Genomic DNA, 16,772 nt, shown 5'->3' with positions numbered 1-16,772 from the left:
CTTGAGCTAAGCCACTGGGGGACTCCCAAGGGTGACAGAAGCAAGGAAGGGGAACCAGAGTCCCTACCTGGGAAGTGGAACCTAGAAATGCTATGCTAGCTACCAGGAAATGTAGCTTCCCTTTTTCTGATGATGACACTTCTCAGCCACTTCCCCTTTCCCACTGAGGCCTGACTCAGCTCTCCCCTAATAAGCAACATGTTTCACCAGTCATCTCTCTCATACTCCCACACTGCTATTCCTCTCAGTGCTATAGACTAAAATCACAGATTCCCAGCTCCTCCCCTTTACCCCCACTTTAAATTCTATTCTTTTACTGGGACTTAGGGGTTTTGTGCTTCAATTCTTCCTCTCTTCAGATACCCTCCCTGCTATGTCTGATTCAAGCTTAGGTGGGGGGGAGTCTGAGTCACTAAGAAAGCCTCCCCCACATTCCCACTGACTCAGCCCCCATACCTCCCCAAAGACATACATACACAAAGTCAGAGACAGACACAACCTCTCAGCCTACACACACTCTCACAATTTAGTACCATGGAAAATCCCCTTCTCTTACTCCTCATAGAAAATCCCTCCCACTCACCTGCTAGACTGTATTAATATACACCCAAGCTATTTCCTTCCCAAAAGCATACAACTGTGCCCCTATTTTCTCCTTTGGGGCAAGGAAAAGTCTTCCCTACTTCTTATTATACAAGTTTGTTCTATCTTGGAGGTTTGCCTCTTACACCATAACTATTCAGTTGCCCCATCTTCTTAATTCTACCTCTATAACATATCCACAACATTCATCCCTTTTTCTACATTCAGTAGTTCAGATCTTCAACATCTTTTGTCTAAACTATTTCTTTCTTTGGAGGAAGAAATGGGTTAAAGTAACTTGCCCAGGGTCACACAGACAGTAAATGTCAAGTATCTAAGGCAAAATTTGAACTCGGGTCCTTCTGACTCCAGGGCCAGTGCTCTATCTACTGTACTACCTAGCTGTTCCTGCCTGGACTATTTAAAAAAGTCTTCTTATTGGCTTTCCTACTTTCAGTCTCACTAGATACAATAGCCAAATAATCTTCCTAAAAGTACACATCTGACCACATTAACTCTACAACTCAAATATCTTTCCACTAAGACAAAATACAAAATTCTTACATTGGCCTTTGAAGACCTCCCAAGAAAGGCTATTTCCCATTATTTTTCAGTCCTATTACTTCCCTCTACATATTCTCAGCCTGTTAGCAAAATTTGGATCTGAAATGTCTTCCCTTCAAAGTTCCACCTAGGAGAATTCCTAACTTCCTTCATGTTCTATTTCCTTCCTACACAAGCCATTTCCTGCTATCTCCCTTGAGCTGTCAGTTGCTGGATGCTCTGTAATATAGAGGGATCTAAGTTTGTTTTTTTTTTTGTTGATATTGGTGTTGCTCAGAACACACAGAAGGTCCTTTTTAATAAATGCTCGCTGAATTGAATTTTGGAAAAGAGCCCTACTACTACTTCAATACCTTAAAAACCTGGTAACTTTGATGAAGGCTACAACCCTTCTCTATAAGTTAATATAAGGTCTTCTAAAGTGTCTAAGGCTGAAAATATCATTTATTCTGCAGCCAACTAGGTTATGACTGTCTGAACAAAGCCAGGTAGCTTTCTGAGCCATTAAGTGTCAAGGTCCAACAGAGATAAGAGCTGAAAGAATGAGCAATCATCTAGAACCTATGGTAACCTGCACACAAAAGGAGGTATAAGGCATATCTTTAATGGATAAAGACACTTATCTATGTGTTGGGCACTCTCAGCATTCAGGAGACTCCAGACCAAGTCAGGAAAATCACAAAGGAGTACCTCTCAAAGGGTTAATTCTTTCCTAGGTTAGGCCCTGCCCTCTTCATCCGGGTTTTCCCAGGCTAACCAGGCTCCACCTTTCCATCCGGGCCTTGGACTTTTTGATAGTTTTAACTCCCCTTTCCCCAAAAGGAGACAATATCAGATTAGCCAACAAAACCTCAACTACTCTGCTTAAGCAAATTGAGAAAGAATCCCCAACACTACAGGAGTAGCTCATCCCCACAGGATGTATACTCATACACAATCATTATCCGGGGTGCATGAATGAGCAAGTGCTCCAGAGCAATTGAGTGCTGATACCCATACAGACACAGACACAGACACACACACACACACACACACACACACACACACACACACACACACATATCCCACACCCAGACAAGTAGAAACAGAACCCTATAAAGACAAGGTTTCATAGGACCATATATACATACACATACATATAAACAAGCATAAAAACTTACCAAATACATTTTGATTTACTTTCATACTTTCTCAGTCCCTCATGGCCACGTTAAAGCACAGCAGGGGTGGGGGAGAAGGAAGACTAAATGAGGGAGGTGGGGTGTTTAAGAATGACCCCTTGGGGCTCTTCTGTGATTCAACCCAACCATACTAAGATTTATTTAAAGGTTACCAGGATTCTACTTCCAGTTTGCCCCATTCCTGCATGATACAGGGGGAGGGGGGAACCTGAAGGACTAAATCAGAATAAGACTGTGACCAAGAGCTGGCCCAGGCAAGCTGTAAGTGGCACAGTAAGTCTCTGACTCTGATATCTGTGGTGGGGCATGTTTCTAACAATGTCTCTGTTTCTTTATGCACCTGCATATGCCAATGCTCTGCTGGGAGTCGGGCCTCCCTAAACACATTTGGTTTTTAGTTATTACTCCTTCTTTCCTCCCTGCTAGTGGGATTGTCTCTGCATGTCTTATTCTGTGTAGGCTTTCACTTTCTCCTTACATCTGCACATGCCTGACCTCTTTTGTCATACTCTCATCTCGAATCTCTGTATTCATCAAGGCAAAGTACATATCTGACAAAACTATTTTCCTCATTTCTATCCTGAATATTAATGATGATGCTCTATATGAACCTTAGAAGGCTTGTTGCCTCAGTCTATATATATATATATATATATATATAAAATGAGGGGATTGAACTTCTCAATATTAGAATTCATTGGATCTGTCTTTCCCTTTTGTTTCACTACCTTGTTGCTTCAGTAGAACATAATCTCTAAGAGCAAATACTTTTTCATTCTTGTTTTTTCTTCAGGGCTACCAGAATACCTACTAGACATATATACAGTATGTGCTTTTAAAATGCTGGCAAAATTTCATTGCCCCTATGGCAGATCTCAGCTTTCCTTCACTTCTACAGAACAGGAATGTGGTTTTGGTCAAGGATCAGAGGCAGAATTTGAGGATGAGTTAGGAAACTGGTACTGGGTGTCCTTGGAGATGACCCTGGTATAGTTATCAAACAGAGCTAAACATGCTGTCTATACTTCCTTTCTATTCCTTAATGAAAACAGGAGTCTAGGAGCTGGTTGTTAAGAATTGTAATGTAATAATAAATGGGAACAGGCAGGGACAATAAGACAAATCCTCAAAACAAGAGCTAAGAAAGTGAGGAAGGAGATGATAATAGGGACTAATCAGGAAGACTTGGCTTAAGGAAGTTCTAGGAATTGGATGGAGAAAGGGGTTCGTAAAAAGAGAAGAGAGAAATAAAAGAGAATTCAGGAAGGTATTCCTGGAATTGTCATAGCAACCATATGTTGTTCACAGCAAAAATCCTGTTATTTCCTCTCCTTGATTAGTCTAAATGATCCTATCTCCTTATAAACTCTGCTTAGTCCTCTCCCCAAAGTCAATTATCCAAAAACAACTGGATAGAGCAAAAGGTTTAATATGCTCCCCTCCCCCACACCTCCAGTTTTCATGATATCTCTCATATGCCATCATTTTGCCAGCTTTAGCAAAATGGAGATTAAGCCACACCATTCAAGGGAAGTATATGTGGGGATTTATCCAATAACTATAAAAATGGATTGAATAAGCTCAGGAGGCAAGCTGGGAAGTATCTATCAACTGAACCTCAGGAGAAAAACAATGAACTAAAAAGACTGAACCATTCATGTTATGTATAGTGGGCAAGTAGACAAGTAGACTAGATCCATTAATCTCCAGATTATATAAACCTGGGGAGAGTAGCAGATTAAGGGATAAAGATAATACATATTATAAATATATAATATAAATATGTAAACATACAAATACATACATAGGAAGAAGGGACCCATGGGGGTAGGACTTACCAACTGGAGCTTGGTACACCTCTCTCTCATTGGCACCAGTGCCCCTGTAAATGCGATATAGCAGGCAGGGGAGGGTTGGGTGGCACTATGGAGCTGTCATGGTGATGGTGTTTTTTTATTTTGTTTTGTTTTGGGGGGGAACCTGTAGAAAAGAAAAGGATGTTAGGAAGGGAGAGTCCCAACCAGAAAGCCTCCCTTTGTCCACTTTCCCCAGCCACTCACAGAACCGGCTGGGGTAAAGGAACAGGAAGAATCTGTTTCCATGGCAACTAGAAAAAGCCATTCCTCTGCTCTCCAATACGTAAGTACACACACACACACACACACACACACTCTTTCACACCAGTTCTGACTAAGAAAGGGAAGGAGGTGAGTGACAACAGGGTCCTGGGTATAATGTTCTCAGATAACATATACTATCTGAGGAAATCTAAGTTCAATTCCATCCTGAGACCTTCTTCCCAGGGTTCTATTTTCCTCAAATCAACCTAACCTTCCTAGTCCAAGGAGCCTAAACTGGGATGTCCCAGGATTTTGCCCCTCCCCCGAGCTATTGCCTCCACCCAGTCTTATCTAGCAACCAGATGGCCAACTCCACCCTCTGGACTCTGCACCCTGCACCCTGCACCCTCTCCTCCCCTATTCTTCCCCCAAGGCCAGGCAGGTCCCAGCTAAAACAGAGGTGACTGGACAGGCTGAACGGGACCAGAAAGGGAGGAGCCAAAGACTCCCCTTTCTGCCAGGTATATATAGGAGCTTCTTTGGCCTTATACAGTACGCTGCTCAAGAGTTAGAAAGGGAAAATATGGGTGAAGGAATTCCCTTCAAGGTCATATGCTGTTTCCCCATCACTTCCTTCCTCTAATAAAATGAACAGGAAAGGTGACAGGGCACTGTTTTACAAAGTGTCTGATCCATCCTTCCCAGGAATCATGTTTAAGCCATGTTCCATTTCAATTCCTTCAAGAATCTATGACCCCTATATCACCTACCAGCACCCCAAATTCTCACATAAGTTCTCCACATTCCTATTAGAAACCTATGTCTATGTCCTGCCCATTCTTGTTCCTTCCTCCAGAAACCAGGCCTCTGCCCCCCCCCCCCCAGTCTTCATGATGCAATCTGCTGTAAACCACAGTGACTGCTGATGACACTCCTTCCTAAGGAGTTGTTATTCCTGACCCACCAACAGTCCTCCCTTATGACAAGTGGGCTGAGGAGATGGGGAAGCAAACTTCCTTACTGATAAGGGTTGAGTAAGGATCCAGGTGGTCCTCACTAGGAGGTAGGTAGCATCACTTGAGAAGGGCAATAGGATGCAAGGGTCAGAGCAAAGTTAAGAGAGTCAGGTTGGGATTGAAAATAGAGGAAAAGAAGAGTCAGTAAATATTAATAACAAAACTTGCAAAAGATTTTACTCAATCCTGTAAAGTCAGTAATGAAAATATAATTATCCCAGCTTTCACAAATGAGGAAACTGAGGCACTGAGGTTGAAGGATTTAGGCAGGATTCAAATCCAGGTCTCCACATACCCTGCACTTTCAAACCTTTATTCCAAATCCAGCACCACAACCTTAATCTCTTATTAGCCCTGGCCCAGAACTAGAGGCTGTAATTCATCTGCCCAACAGCTGGGCTGGGGGAGGAGAGGTAGTACGGAATGGGGAGGGGGATGACAAAGGGAGGGGTTGAGGCTCTCTAGTGCCTAGCCCCTGAACAAAAGGGGAAGGCTAGGAACTCCTTTATCTTCTCCAAGTAGTGAACCCAGGAGAGAAACAGACTTCCATGTCTTTCTAGGCTCTTTTTCCTCAACCTCCTGATCTGTAATTCAAGTTTCCAGTGACCATCACTGTGGGCCCTACACTCTGAGGTGAGGGGAATATGGGATTGGGATATGGAATACAAGAAGAAAACTCAAACTACAACCCCCCTATTAGATTGGGCTGGCTGCCAGAGATATAGCCCCCCCCCTCCTTCCTCAGGCCCCGTTTCACCAGAGCATTCTTCTCTACCTTGCTAGCCAATCCCCTTTCACCAGATCCCCCAAAACAACCCCCTTCAACCCTAGACTGACTCCCTTGAGACTATGCTGTATCCTACCACTGTTCCCTTCAATCAATGAAAGGTGGAAGTGACTAACTACCCTGATGCTATTCCTTTTACATTACCACCCTAACCCTAGACATTTGGGGCTATTTCCCTTCTCAGCTTATTTAAAGGGACATCATACTGGAACCACCCCCACAGACACTCATGTTAATGGAGCCTTCCCCACCCCCTCTATCACTTTTTGAAACCAACCCCCAGAACCACAGACAGCCCCCATCCACCCCCTCTAAATGCCCCCTCCCCAATTCCGGTTCCCTCCTTCCCCCAATAGCTGCCAGGAGAAAAGGGTTCAGGGCTGGAGGGATTGGGAACCTCAGAAAATGAGGAAAGGGCTAAGGGTTTCTTCCACAGGAAAGAACAGATGGGCACCTAAGGGAACATCAAGAGGTGGAGACGACAGAACCTAGAGAGGGAGATATGGGTAGAAGGAAGCTGGAGAAGAGACCGGGAACCTGGGCGAGAGTCGGGTAGAGGTGAAGTGGGGGAGGGGGAGGTTTAAGCACAAGGAAATCAATGGGGAGGTGGGGGGGAAGAAGAGAAAGGGGAGTCTACACGGAGAAGAGACACCAGAGGCAGACAAGAGGAAGACATGGCAAAATAGAGAGATAAAAGGAGAGACTGGAGTAAAAGAAGAGACAGAAAAAGGTGGGGGAGGGAAAAAGGGAGAGGGGGAGAGAGAGACAGAGAGACAGAGAGACAGAGACAGAAAGAGAGAGAGAGAGAGAGAGAGAGAGAGAGAGAGAGAGAGAGAGAGAGAGAGAGAGAGAGAGACAGACAGACAGACAGAAAGAATCAGATAGGAACCATAGGTGGTGTTTGGGGAGCCGGGCCGGGGGTTACCTGCTGGGTGTCTGTCCCCCGGCGGTGCCCCCGAGTCCGGGTAGGGAGGGGGGAGCAGCGGAAGGGGGGGGGAAGCGGGGACTGAAGGGGGGCGGGGGAGACGATCCCTCCTCTGCCTCCTGGGCCTGTCCCCGGCTCTTGCGGCCTCTGCCTCCCTCCCTCCTCCTCCCAGTCCCTGAGTCCCGGAGTCAAACAAAGAACTGTAGCAGGCTCTCCCCAACCCCCCTCCCTCCCCTCCCTCCCTCCCTCCTCCTCCTCCTCCTCCTCCTCCTCCTCCTCCCCCTTCTCCCTCCCTCCCCACCAGGCTCCCTCCTCCTCCCCTTCCGGTCTCTTCCTTCAGCAACCCCGCCCCCCCCCCACGCCCCTTTAGCTGTTGCCTCTCCACCCACCCCCCCAACCTTTTATACACCCTTCAGTTCCCGTCCCCCTTCCCCCTCCCCTAATGAAAAAAATATGGAAGTCCCCTTACAGAATTAAAGGGCTCCAGAAAACATGAACGAGAAATCCCCTGAAAAATCTGAGAGCTACAATACAATTGCCTTCCCTTTTAAATAAAATAGTCCGAGTTGTTTCTTCCTGAAGAATGCAAAAGACTAAAGAAGCAGAGCATTAACACTGTAACTAAACCCCCCTATCAAATGAAGAAACCAGAGTTGCTGAAGATTACCATCACCACCAAATTAATACAAGCTCTCCTCCTCCCTCTTCCCACCCGACACCCCCATTCCCAAGCTATTGGGGAAAGGGGACGCTGGTCTGTCCACCAGAATAATGGCATGAGCCAATTTTAAACCTGCCCCTCCCCCACTTTTCAACCCAGGATGCAAATAAATACCTGCCCAACAGCAGCCTCCAGCTGTCAAAGTCCTCTCAGTCCCTCCCCATAAAAGTGAAATGTAAAACTGATCCGCCCCCCAAAAATTAAAGACATAAGTTTGAGTCATATATTATTCCTGCATATATCCCATAGAGACTGGAGGGGGGAGGAGAGTGCTGTTAAGTGAAGGGGAAAGTAGAAAAGTATGTAATCCCCACAAATATCTTTTTTTGAGTAATGTCCCACTACCACACACACAACCCATACTGTCTCCCACGTTGCTCCCTCAGGAAGCAGCAGAAAGGGAAAAGAGGAAGGGAATGGCAGACTCATGGGAGCAAAATCTAAGTAGGTAGGGTGAAATTTCTGGGCCACTCACCACACCCTACACTTCACTACGCCGCCCCCCCCCCCAAATCCAGTCCAGGATTTCCCACCTGCGTATACTAGGATAGGAAAGGGGAAGAGGTGGCAACGGATCTCCATAGGACTAAAAGTGGGAGAGGAGGCCACACTGCCTAGCAACCACCCCCAGGCACGTGCACTAATGACGTCATCTCTGCCACCTCTGACACCAACCTCTGACCCCTAGCTACAGGGGGGAAGTGGTAAACCAGCATAAAGAGAAATAACCTTAGGAATTCTGGGAAGTCTAGTAGGAGAGCATGTCCAAACAAGCTTCATTCCCAAATCTTAAACCTCAAATCCCCTTATTTCTCTAAAGGATCTTAGTTTTCCCGCTTAAAGCTGAATTTTCTCCCTATTCTTTCAGGAGATTCATCTTGGACAGGAAATAAGAGACAGAGATTAAAGTCGAGAGGAGGGGTCAGTCTGGCTGTGAGCATGTAGGGTCTCTTCCCCACCAGGGAAAGATTTCCACAACCCCATCACTATCCTGGCTGTCCCCGGCATCCTAACACTCCCCCCTCCTCCTCCATTCCAGGGCGGAGTCTCCAGAGTTGAAATCAGGACAAGGCAAGAGGGAGAGTTATATAATCAAGAGAAGCAGAAAGAAAAGAGACAGACACTAGGAAACAAATAGAATGACACAGATTCTGGAAGACTATTTGAAGAAGCATTAAAAAGGGAGAGACATTGGATTATAAAAAATGAAGAAAAAAGCTAAAAACTTTATACAAATGAGGAAAACTGCGAGAAGGACGAGACTGAGTTCTTACAGGTTCTTCTTGCCTTCTAAGTGGGCTACTGGAAATCTAGCTCACAGCTTTCAATATCTATGTTCTAATTTTCAGCTTTCTTTCCCTCAGTTCTGATTCTGCCAGTGAAAACCAGGGAGATTCTAATCACCCTCGGGGAAGAAAGCCAAGGCTTCTTGAGGCCCAGAGGAAGGAATAGTAGTAGCAAGACTCCCTCCTTAACAGATGAAGCAGGAAACCACAGCTCCACCCAGTACCACCTGGGATCGGAGGGTGCCAGCTGGGATAGGAACCCAGGTAGCCCAGCTTGTTCTTTCTCCCTATCCCGCCAACTTCAAAGTAGAGATTACTGACTTGCAATTAAAGTCTACCGTAGACTTTCAGAGAGCTGGAGCCTCAGGGTGTGTTTACTAGAAAGCCTTAGATCTTGGGGGTGGGGGGGCAATCAAAGGGACAGAAGCAGGAATAAAGCCCCAGAAGGTTGGCTAATACATAGCAGGGCCGGGATGTCGGTCAACTCTCCGCGCAGGCGCAAAACGGTAATGAGACGCGTGCGGGGGGTAGGAGGTTGGTTAAGAGGGGGAGTGAAAGATGTGAGCGTGTGGGAGTGCACGTGCAGGTCTGAAGCAGCTGCTCAGAGATCCCTCTAATCCCCAGCCCCCTCTACTCTCTCTTCCCTATCCCTTCTTCCCCCACCCCCACTATCATCAGGCCGCAACCCCCTTCCACTCCATTGGCGGTCTGTCGGTGATGTCACCAGAATGTCCTTAAACGGATTGGGCGGCTGGGACAGCTTGAGAATCTGGCTCCCGACTCTGCCTCCAGTTACTCTAGCAACAATGCAAGCCGTAGTGGAAGAGTAAGACAAGAGCTCAGTCCTGAGCCCGGAGCCTCGCTGTGGCTCCGCCCCCCCCGGAAGGAATAGTTTGCTCCTCCCAGACAAAACACTCAGGCACTCAGACCTTTTCGTTTCTCCGTTTTCATGCTTTCGGGTCTCTCCGTAGGGTTCTGGCTTCTGCTCTTTCTAACCCCTTCTTCAAACCACCTCCACCAAAAGCCACTCTTGACCAGAAGCTGGTCTTCTTTGCTAATTACAAGCAGGCTGCCTTTCTCACGCCCTGACACAGCGCGCTCCTAATTGTTTTGGGTGGAGGGCGCTGTGCCCCCTTGTACCACTTCGTCACCTCCACTCTTCCGCCTTTTACTGTTCAGGTGGGCTCGCCACTGACACTAAGCCCCTTCCCCCAAGCACCAGGAGCCCACACACTTGGGATCTAAAGAGCTCAAGAAGACTCCGGCAGCCTAGCACGGTCAATCAGCCCCGCCTCCCAGAAACAGGAACGCGCACCGCCCTCGCCCCCTGGTGGTTGAACAGGGGAGGGTCCAACTCCAGCATGGGGCCGGGGAGAGAAGGCCGAGATGTGGGAACTGATTTAGGATGGAAGGAATAGGATAGCGGGATTCCTGAGGGCAGTGGGCGAGCGGAATTACCAACTCCCGATGGGACCTCTAAGACCCCGATTGGCTCAAGACTTTTTCCATTAGACAACCTACCCTCAACCACCGCACGGAGGCCGCGCCCCGCCCCCTCTCAGGGACACGCACTCAAACACCGAGAACTGAGCGACTTCTCAAGTTTCTTCCTTGGTTCGACCTCCCAGGATCCCGGGAGACCGGAGCCGCGACCAGACCATATGCCGCGCGCGCCTGCACCATCCCTGAGGGATACAGGTGCCTAGAGCCACCGCTGCTCCGTTCCCGGGATCCGGCAGCGCAGTCCGCCCCGCCCCCCTGCGTGGAGATGGTTTCCCGCTCTCCAGGTTCCAAATAGACTCCCCATTACCTGGTTCTGGGAGTTTCAGGTGTCCCGACTCCCCGTGGACCCCCAGGGGGTCGGGAGGCTCCCCCCACCCGGACCCGGGCTGGGGGGGCCGCTCCGCCCCGTGGCGCAGTTGGATTTTCCAACACAAACACCCGCCCTTGCCCGCCCACGGCCCCGCCCCGCCCCGCCCCTGCCCCATCCCGGTCGCGGCCCGAGCCCCTATGCTCAGCTCTCTCGGATCGGGCCCCGCCCCTCCCTGCTTCGTACCCGCCCTTCCCCAGCCTCGTACCTAACCGCGTCCAACTCTTATCTCCACCTTCTCCATCTCCAGCCCCGCCTCTTCCTGCTTAGGCCCCTCCCCGCAGCCTCGCTTCTGTTTAGGGGCCCGCCCCGCCCCCTTTATCCCCCACTCCTTTCTTCAGGGTTGAGACTCTCACCTTCACTTAACTCTAAACCCAACTACTTACTGTGTATGTATATTAATACACCCTCTTCTTTTCCCCTTGGCATTCCATTATTGAAGGACCCAGAAACAAATTTAAAACGTGTTTATTGAATGAAGAGATGATTTTAGCTCCTCTCTTCATAAATAAGCCTTGTGCTCCAGAGTTTTTCTAGAGCAAGGAAACCAAAGAAATGGGGCTCCTCCACTCTAAGCTCGGCTTCAGGGCCCTCCTTTCCAGATTCAGAAGCTAAGCCTCAAAAACCCAAGATTCCTTTCCTCCGAGTTCCAAGGATGAGGAAGTACTGCCCTTAATTATCTAAGCTCATCAGCAAGGCAGTTCCTCTCTTGACCCAGTGGTCTGATGGCATGCTTCCAGCTCGAAGGTCAATACCAATTACAAAGGAGGCGCGGTCAGCACAGCCTGCTCGGTTAGGATAGTAATAGCAGGGACAGGAATACATACCTGAGGGAAAAAAAGAAAGACTAAAGTACCTAGGTACCTGTGTCAGGGGCAGGGTTGAGCCAGCTTGGGGAGAACTGATGGTAGGGACAAGAGCATTGCAGGAAATGTTGGTCAGGATGGTTGGCCCGGAGATTTAGTGCAAGTTTAGGTCAGAGAGCTTGCATGCATACCCTTGGCACTCTTTTTTCGGCTCTCAGTAGGTTTGAAGTGTATGGTAGGGATAGGGCAGACAAGTTGCATGGGTTCTGCCTCTGCTAAACATGAATTTTTCTTATCCCAACCTGCACCTTCCAAGAAAAGGCCACGAACCCAAACACCATCCTAGATAGAAATCAAAGGAACTCCCTTAATTAAAAAAAATACTCAACCTCATTTGCCCAGCTCCTCCCAATTCCTTAAATAACGTATTTCTTCTTTCCCACCCTATTTAGTTCTAATTACAATTCCCTCTCCCCCTTAAGCCCAAGCATATCTGATCTCTACCTTGGGTGGATATACTAAGTTGCTGTCATCCACAGTGGAAACAATGAATTCCCAAGAGAGGCTGTCAATGGAGACCTGGAGAAGAGTTAAAAGAGAGGCAGCCTCATGATCTATTTTCAGTAGCTGAGTTCATTCATTCTCAACTCCCCACCCCCAACATGATCCTCTCTCTTCCCCATACCCCTCACCCCCACACTAACAATCCCTTCTGGTGGGGGGGGGGGCCCTTTCTAAGGGACCTCACATTATTTTGACGGGCAGAAGCTTGCAGCACAGCAGTCAGGAAGCCTGTGGGAAAGGTAAACCCAGACAACCAGAAAAGCACAGGAGGTCGGGCTCTGCTAGCCCACGTTGCAAACTGTTCTACTCGAAGAGCAAGGTCCCGAGTCCAAGCTGCTAGAGGCTTTTGAGAAGGATAGGCCTGGGGAAGAAGGTAGGTAGATTAAACCCAGGTAGTCAGTCCCAAAACAACTCTATTCCTCAACTATAATTGAGTATAGAGCACCTAATGGAAAACTTCGATTAGGAGGATAGAATCCTCACCTTCTCCCAGAGATGGGGGACCCGTGCATCAAAAATGCTGTTGAAAATCTCTTCCAGGCTGGTGGACATGACAACAAGACCATGAATACCCTTTTCCAGCTCTATGAGTGAGAACCTAGACAGAAGTGTTGTTAGTGTGGGAAATCTTAACCTGGAATATGGGAACTTAAAAAAATATTATATGCTAATAACTATCTCAGTATAGTTTCCTTAGTAATTCCATGTATTTTATTTGATGCATCTGAAAAACCTGAAAATATGTTCATAGGCTTTACATATACAACACAAAAAATAGTCTGCCATTTTTTTTTTTTTTTACCCTAAGAGTATAAGAGACTTTCCCCTTCTTACAAAATGGTTTCCATAAGCTTGTTGTATCTCTGGATCTCTTGTAGTAGGACCACATTAAGTGGGGAAGGGTCTGGTGCCAGAAGATTTCGTGTCCCTTCATAGTCAATTGTCTCAGGTATCTTCTGTTTCACATCAGCTGCCAGCTCAAGGACCTGAGGAGACAGGGTTCAAGAGATTTCTTCAATACAAAGTTTTGTTTTGTTTTTTTAAATGTTCTCAACCCACATATATATCACATCTATAGTCTCTATCTTCACCTTGTCTTCCCGGCTCTGGGCCCCAGTTCCAATGGGTGTGATTTGGGGCTGCAGGGAGAGCAGGGTCTCAAAGAGAGTACGTGCTTCAGTGATCTGAGATGCTACATCTGCATTGGGGTGCTGGCCAAAGGCCTCAGGAGGGTCCATGCCAGGAAGCATGCTGATATACTCTTTATATGAGGCCAGATTCCCATCCTTGGGGATGCAGTAAGTGTCCAGTACAGAAAGCCTGGAAAGGGTGGAAAACAGCACAAGAGTTACAACTCAAATTTTAGGCAGATGAAATGCCACTAAACCTAAGTAAGCTTCAACCCTTTTTGATTTCAGACTCATTCTCCATTTCTTTGTTGTTGGAGATTTTCTTGGCAGAGATACTGGAGTGGTTTGCTATTTCCTTCTCTAATTCATTTTTAAAATGAAGAAATTGAAACACATAGGGTTAAGGGATTTTCCCAGGGTCACACAGCTAGTAAGTGGCTGAGACCAGATTTGAACTCAGAAAAGTTCTTCTGACTCAAGCCCTGGTACTCCATCCAACTAACTGCCCTGGTACTCCATCCAACTAACTGCCCCTATTTATAAAGCAGGATCCTATTTACATTCATATCATTTATTGTCCATACAATCAGACACTTAGAATTATAAAAGTTTTAGAACTAGAAGGCATCCTAGAGTCACCTACCCCAACCTCCTTATTTTATAGAGGATAAAATCAGAGTCTAAGGAGCAGCATGATTTGAAAGTCCATTGAACCTCCTTTGACCCCCAAACCAGTATTCTTTTCCCTTTCTCGGGGAGATACCAACTTCTGCTCCTAATGTTCCATCTTGTCTTCTGATCTCTTTAGCCAGATGGTTCTGTTCAAAACTTCATAGTTTATCTTCATCACTGGCCCTGCATCAATATCACTCTGCTCCCAATCTCTGTTCCCATTGCCACAATCAAACCCTCACCTGAAAAAGGGAGTATTTAAGCTCTGTTCACAGAAATAATCATTGATGTAGGTAATGAGAAGGCGCCTATCCCAATCATCAGTGACATGTCCTCCATAGTTGACACCAGCAATTAGGTACTTGAGGGCATCCCATGGTGTCTCCTCATACTCATCAAGGTATAGGCTCAAAAGGTTTTCAGATACCTGTAAGGTTGAAGCCACATCTCAACCCAGTTATAGTAACAGAAAGGGATGTTATTATAGGGGCTTTGGCAACCAAAATTGTTACAGGAGAGGTGTGGGGGGTCTAGATGAAGATAAAGGGTAGGGGATGATCAGGAAATGGTTTGGCTCTGACCTCAAAATCAGAGTCATTGAAGCCATAAATGATGTTCCATCCCAGCTGTAGAAACTTCTTACGTTCAAGCAGGACCGAGTGGAAGAAGCAAAGTGCAAAAAGTAGTTTCTTGTATTTGTTTGGCTTGCTGCATCGGGAAAACTGTGTTTCTGTCAACAAATGGTACAGCCGCTTCATGTTGGCTTTCAGACCCTGAAAGGAAGCAAGGTCTAAATTTGGGGTCAAAATAGAGGGAGTCCCAAAATGAAGGGGAGGGCAGTTTGGAGCACCAATTGATACCCTAGCTCTCTGCACCTCTTATATCCATTTTCATCAGGCATCATACTTTGCTGCCCCTTCTTAGACCCACATTCATTCAATAAGTACATGCTTGGTACTGCTATGCCATTGTACTAGGTACTGAGGGGGGGGACCCACCCAATAAAAGGTGGTCTTTGACCTCAAAGTATTTACAATATCCTGGGAGGAAAAAGACATGTATATAAATAATAAAATAACACTTCTGAATATGATATAGATATCTACAAACTACTATGAGGCTTTTGCTTTCAACTTATTTATAGCTTAGTTCATATACCTGGATCCATTTCCTTGAACTTGACTTTAGAGGAAGATTAAATACATACAGAAGGGTTAGAGAAACATTCTAATAAGTCAGAGGTCAGAAACAGAACACACTTTATTGTACATACTTGAGGCCCCTCTGAGGAGCCATGTATATTGTGGAACCTTTATATATATATATTTATATTTATATAGATACATAACAAAAATAGTCTTCTGCCATTTTTTTTACCCCATATATATATATATATATATATATAGACTTATGAGATGTTAGACCTAGTAGAGCAAAGAGGCTGACCTAAATGAAGATTAAAAATCAATATATAAGTAGTAGTGATGAGGAACATCTTTTTGAGATGGGGGAGAGGAGTGACAGTGATCTTAAAGGAAAGAGTCTGATTGTCAAGGATGCAGAAGGCAGAAATCTTCTGAAGTTCTTCATGAAATTGTATTTTTAGCCACTCCTTTGAGTTCAATCAAATATTTATTAAATGTCAACTCATGTGTTAGACACTATACTAAGAGCTGAGGATTGTTGTTCAATCATTTCAGTTGTATCCAACTCTTCATAATTCCATGTGGGGTTTTCTTGGCAAAAATATTAGAATGATTTGCCATTTTAGAGATGAGGAAATTGAGGCAAACAAGTTTAAGTGATTTGCCCAGGATCACACAATTAGTAAGTATCTGAGGCTAGATTTAAATTCAGAAGATGAGTCTTCTTCTAACTTCAGCACTCCATCTACTTCACCACATAACTGCCCAAATGCTGAGGATACAAATTTCCTAATTTAAAACAGTTTATATTCCATCATTTTATATTATCTAGAATTAGATTGCAGAACATTAATTCTAGTAGCTCCCAAAATTTAACAAATCCAACAAAAGAAAAAAATTCAAACCAAATGTTTGAAAAATTAAGATTTTAAAAACAGATTTTTGAATAGCAGACATTTTTAGATAGACTTTCATAATACTTGTACAAAAATTGGTCCAGCTACAACTGAATTAATCCAGAAATATTTAAAACCTCTTTTACAGATTAAATTAGATTGTAGAGAGCTCCTTCTACAAATATAGATTGGCAACTCTTCTCTAATTTAGTCTGAAAGATGCCCGAAGGCCTAAAAAGTTAATATATGAATTGACACTGGAACTTTCAGTAGTGCAGGCAAGGGAAGAGTGGCAGTTTTACAAAATGGCAGTTTAACATCACCACCATTAGTTTTTTTTTAGCTTTCAATATCTTCTGATGTATGGCAGCTTATTTGTACCTAGTTAAGTGAATTTACAAACTATATTATCTATTTTTAACCAAGCTAACACAACACTTTCATACCCAGACTGCACATACATCTATACAAATGGCTTCAAAAGAATACAAAGAACTTTCCAATTGAAGATAATACTAATACTGAAAGCAAAAATGATCAAAAAGATTATTTGAAATATAGATTTAT

The 16,772-nt window shown here is 45.5% G+C and overlaps 1 protein-coding gene across 1 annotated transcript in view; it reads right to left on the bottom strand.

Annotated features, from left to right (window-relative positions):
* Positions 1-4,175: 4,175 nt before the first annotated feature.
* LOC141566784 (dynein axonemal heavy chain 2) overlaps positions 4,176-16,772 on the bottom strand; it is a 117,936-nt gene continuing 105,339 nt past the window's right edge. The window contains exons 75-85 of the mRNA XM_074311828.1: positions 14,746-14,937; positions 14,407-14,591; positions 13,454-13,682; positions 13,197-13,348; positions 12,846-12,960; positions 12,547-12,723; positions 12,303-12,377; positions 11,990-12,140; positions 10,903-11,819; positions 9,847-10,639; positions 4,176-4,307 (exon numbers count right to left, since the gene is read on the bottom strand). Of these exons, the coding sequence (XP_074167929.1) occupies positions 11,665-11,819; positions 11,990-12,140; positions 12,303-12,377; positions 12,547-12,723; positions 12,846-12,960; positions 13,197-13,348; positions 13,454-13,682; positions 14,407-14,591; positions 14,746-14,937 (1,431 nt within the window). The 3' untranslated portion in view covers positions 4,176-4,307; positions 9,847-10,639; positions 10,903-11,664. The remainder of the gene's footprint in view (positions 4,308-9,846; positions 10,640-10,902; positions 11,820-11,989; positions 12,141-12,302; positions 12,378-12,546; positions 12,724-12,845; positions 12,961-13,196; positions 13,349-13,453; positions 13,683-14,406; positions 14,592-14,745; positions 14,938-16,772) is intronic.

The sequence above is a fragment of the Sminthopsis crassicaudata genome, chromosome 4 (assembly GCF_048593235.1).
Source record: "Sminthopsis crassicaudata isolate SCR6 chromosome 4, ASM4859323v1, whole genome shotgun sequence".
Taxonomy (NCBI): Eukaryota; Metazoa; Chordata; class Mammalia; order Dasyuromorphia; family Dasyuridae; genus Sminthopsis; species Sminthopsis crassicaudata.
The sequence above is the reverse complement of the archived record's forward strand: the minus strand, read 5'-3'. Positions and strand labels throughout refer to the sequence as shown.